We start from the raw sequence: 5,113 nt of genomic DNA on the forward strand, positions 1-5,113 counted from the left end.
AACTCCTTACCTTCTTGTGAATAACGTTGATGAAGGAGCAGGCGCCAGAAGTGTGATTTGTTTTCAATTGGCTTCTATTGGCCGCATTCCGAGCACACTTCTCCTAATAGTGTTCAACCAAAAATCAGAGTTGTCATTATATAACTTGCAGTTGTAAACAAACACTATAGATCCTATTTAACCAATGACTTTAAGAATATATATTTACCTTCCATTCTTTCGTTTCAAATGAGTCACAGATTAAAGACCAATGTTCCCGACTAAGATGAGTAGGAACAGTAGCCCTCGCCTTGGCTCTTGCATCAGTCACCGCAGCTGGATCTTCGACATTAATGTCTATGAAATGAGGCTTGTATTTATGCAAGTGTAGGTTGGAGCGAGTCCTTGAATAGCCTCTACTTAGACCAAATTGTAAGCCTTCCACGTGTACTATATTATTATCATCCAACTTGAAGTAACTCTGCGACATAGTAATTACGCAAACAATAATGGTCAAAACTTTGTGACATTATTTCTACCAATTGGCATAATACACACAAACAATGGTCTAAGCTTTGTACCTTCACATGATTTTTTAATATTGGCACCATCTCACTTGGGACCTCAGTCCAAGAATCATGATGCAAGTCACAATGATCGCTTAGGACCTAACCAATCAACCTCGAGAAAAAACCGGCATTATCGCCGGATGGATATCGCTCCTCACCCTCGAACTCGATATCAATGGGACCATTCTTCGTTCGTTCCTTCAGCTTCTTATTTTTGTTCTTTCCTCTTCCGCGCCTAATAGATGTGGTAGCTGTTACTCAAAACATAAAAACAGTTAGCATTAATGAATTCAACAAAAAAAAAAAAAAAAAAAAAAAAAAATCTTTAATTTTTTTTTTTTTTTAAAAAAAAAAAAAACTAATGACTATATGTTTACTTACATCCCACCGATGAGTGTGCGGCATCAGACTGTGATGTAAGTGGAGCATCTGGCTGCTCCTCGACATGATGGCCCTCCACCTGCGAAGTAAGTGCGGCATCTGGCTGCTCCTCGACATGATGACCCTCCACCGATGAAGTAAGTGCGGCATATGGCTGCTCCTCGACATGATGGTTGTCCACCTGCATTGGGAGGTCCTCCACATGGCCCCGGCCTAAGCCCCGACTACGATTCTGCTTAGTAGATGTTTTTGGTATTCGTTTTCCTTTATTCATGTCTAATTTTCTTGATTGACCTGTACCAAAAAACAAAAACAAAAACAAAAAAATGATCAGTCACACTAGTTGGCAATATGTTTTTTTCAAAAAGAAAATAAAATAAGGAAAGAGAAGTATTTGAATTGACACAAATGATTAACTATTCTACACCTTTACATTAAGGAAATCAAAGTGTAAATACAACTGCATTTGTTCGTAAAATTTAAAAGCATCCAACATTGGCACGTAAATTTCATTCAATCTTTTTCAGTTATTCTATATTTCCATTGGCATTTAATAGAAGTGTTTGGATTGATGAAGATGGTTAACACATTTTACACCTTAATGATAAGGAAAGAGAAGTGTAATACATTATATTAACACATGTCATCATCATATTCTGCATCACTGTCGCTTGAAGATGAATCTTTGTAATCAGAGTCGTCTACATGTTCAGAGTCCATATCATTGTTGCTAGATAACTCCTCCTCCTCGTCGGAGTTTGTGTCGTATTCTTCAATCGGCGGGTTATTGTCAACGAACAACTTTGGATCAAGTTGCACATATAATTCATCAATAGGTATTGTTGGATCATCTCTACATAATATAGTGGAGTCTTCAACAATGGCAATATTTCCCCCATCACATACATGCTCCTGGTATACATCAACGTTCATACCTTGGTCATCATCTCTCTCCACTATTGCTGGAACATCGTATATGTTTCTATTGGTCAACTTCTGCACCACTTTCCAACTATCACCTAATTTGGGATCATTCAAGTAAAACACTTGCGCAGCTTGAGTTGCTAAAATGAACGGGTCAAACTCGTACCATTTACGAGAAGTATTCACAATCGTAAAGCCGTTGTCCATTTTCATTCCCCTCGTACTCCCAATGTCCCACCAATCACACTCAAACAGGAACACCCGATTTGTGCCAGGATAACGTAACTCAAAAATGTTCCTCAGCTCACCATAGAACTCAATGATTGAATTGTTGTGCTCACCTCGAACAACAACTCCATTGTTCTGGGTAGTACGATTTTGTGCACATTCTTTTGTGTGAAACCTAACCCCATTCACAATACAACCTCTATAAAATCTAACTTGACGTTCAGCCCCGCATGCTAGATCATATAATGGTTTTGGGACATTTCCTGCATTGCGTGCACCATGGTATATATTATCTCTAAACCAACGCTCGAAATTAGCCTCATGCTTCTTCTGAATGTCATGGTAGCCATCTTGTTCAATCAACTTATAGTGTTCACTGCATATATATCCAAAATAAAATGTTAGCCGTCACCTTGTGACATGAGTAAACATAAAGTAATGATAAGAAATCTCTATCACTACACTTACTTCAAGTATGAATCGGTGTCCTTACAATTGCTAAGCACATACCATTTAGCCCTTGCAAAAAGATTCTCATCAAGTGTTACCAATTTCGCTGCACCCAACGGTCGGACTCATTGACTGAACACATCCAACTCTTCTTCCTTTTCTTCTCGGCCGACGTCAGCACTTCTCTCGGCACGATTCCATCTTGTCTCAATATCACGAAGATACATTGAGCAAAAGGTCAAGCACTCATTAGCAATGTAGCACTCGACAATTGAACCCTCCGGTCGCGCTTTGTTCCGTACATACCTCTTATATCTACCAAGTGTCCTTTCAATTGGATACATCCAACGGTATTGCACTGGTCCCGCAAGCTCAGCCTCTCGAGGTAAATGAATTGCTACATGGACCATAATGTCAAAAAACGCAGGTGGAAATATTTGTTCCAACTTGCACAAGATTATGACAATGTTGTCCTTCATTTGCTTCAAGACATCTGCTTTCAATGTCCGTGCACACAACTGCTTAAAAAAAGTACTCAACTCAGTAAACGTTGTTTGTATTTCAGGCTTTACATACCCACGGATTGTAACAGGAAGTAAGCGTTGTAAGAAGACATGAGAATCGTGGCTTTTCATTCCCGAAAGCTTGCCGGGCAGCTTGTTCACACACCGACCAATGTTAGATGCATACCCGTCTGGAAACTTAACTCCTTTCAACCAATCACACAACCTTTTCTTTTGATCTCTTGTCAAAGTATACTTTGCAAGTGGCATTTTCGCCTTTGCACCACTTCCCTGCAAATGCAATTCCCTACGAATACCCATCTCATGCAAATCTAATCGTGACTTGTATGTGTCCTTTGTCTTCTCATCAATATTCATCAATGTACCTAATACACTGTCGCATATGTTCTTCTCGATATGCATTACATCTAAATTGTGTCTTAGTTTTAATGTTGACCAGTAAGGTAACTCAAAAAAAATACTCTTCTTCATCCAATTCAACTCATCATTTGTGCGCTTTCTCTTTGTCCCATTTCCTTTTCCAAGCTGCACACCTGTAACGCGATCGAGTTGCCGCAACAGCTCATCTTTTGATAATTCTTGAGGTGCTAATCTATGCTCCTCAGTACCATCGAACAATTCTCCTTTTCGGCGCCATATATGACTCCTAGGAAGCCACCTACGATGACCCATGTAACACGTCTTATTCCCATACTTCAATCTCTTGAACGTTGTATTCTTGTTACACACCGAGCATGCAAGCCTTCCCTTGGTAGACCACCCAGACAAGTTTCCATACGCAGGAAAGTCATTTATTGTCCATAGTAATGCTGCATGTAATTTAAATGTCTCTTTCGTCGATGCATCGTAAGTGCTTATTCCTTCATTCCACAATTCATGCAAATCATCAATCAACGGCCGCAAATAAACATCAATCTCGTTTCCGGGGGCCATGGGTCCAGGGATAAGTAATGCCAATATCAAATTTGGAGCCTTCATACACATCCACGGAGATAAATTGTACAGTGCTAATACTACTGGCCACATACTGTATGATGTACTCATATTACCAAATGGGTTGAAACCATCACTTGCCAAACCAAGTCGCACGTTGCGGGAATCACTAGCAAACCAGTCATGTTCCTTATCAAACTCTTTCCATGCAATGGAATCGGCCGGGTGTCTGAGAGTGTTGCCGTCATCTTCTCGTCCATCTTTGCGCCACCTCATTTGTTTGGCTATATCTTTCGATGTGAACAACCGTTGCAACCTCGGTTTTATTGGAAAATACCGCAAGACTTTTTGAGGAATTTTCTTACCACTACCTTTGACAATACTCCATCTTGAAGTGTTGCATTTTGGGCATTTATCTTTATCAGCATGTTCCTTCCAGAATAGTACACAGTCATTCTTGCATGCATGTATCAACTCATAACCAACACCCAAGTCTCGGGTCCACCGTTTTGCTTCTCTGTATGATTGTGGCAAGGTCTCTCCATCTGGAAGGGCCCCCTTTATCAAGTCAATCATCATATCGAATGCCTTGTTAGTCATGTTGCAAATCACCTTTATATGAAGCATCTTTAAAATGAAAGAGATTTTTGAAATTTTCTTGCAGCTTGGATAAAGTTTTTTCAGGCCATTTACACATAATCGGTCAAAAGATGTTCTTGGCAATTGATCGTCGGTTGTGGAACCTTGAGCAGCAGAGGACTCGCCTATGTTAGCATTGTAGAATGTCCCCATACGCACATCACCTAACAATTCTTCAACCTCATCAATCTCATCTATTGTTTCATTCACACCCACAGATTGCGAGTTGCCAATAACATTTACCCTACACGGATCTTCTTCCCCGTGGAATATCCATCGAGTGTAGTTAGTATTAATTCCATGCACATACAAGTGATGCTCTACCAAGTCAATATGATGAAAATATTTGTTTCCACATTTACGACATGGACACTTTGTCTCACCATCTACTCCCACACAATTACTGGCCATTCTTATGAATTCTTCAACACCAGCCTGATATCTGTCCGAACATCGAGTAGGTTCTCGCATCCAACTCCGATCCAT

General features: G+C 40.0%; 1 protein-coding gene across 1 annotated transcript; it reads right to left on the reverse strand.

The window, feature by feature from the left end:
- Positions 1-647: 647 nt before the first annotated feature.
- LOC133853849 (uncharacterized) lies at positions 648-5,113 on the reverse strand. Its single transcript, XM_062289874.1, has 5 exons — positions 2,713-5,113; positions 2,550-2,637; positions 1,568-2,457; positions 930-1,223; positions 648-799 (listed from the first exon to the last, which is right to left on the reverse strand). The coding sequence occupies exons 1-5, from the start codon at positions 5,111-5,113 to the stop codon at positions 648-650; spliced, it is 3,825 nt and encodes a 1,274-aa protein (XP_062145858.1).

Source organism: Alnus glutinosa, chromosome 13 (genome assembly GCF_958979055.1).
Source record: "Alnus glutinosa chromosome 13, dhAlnGlut1.1, whole genome shotgun sequence".
NCBI lineage: Eukaryota > Viridiplantae > Streptophyta > Magnoliopsida > Fagales > Betulaceae > Alnus > Alnus glutinosa.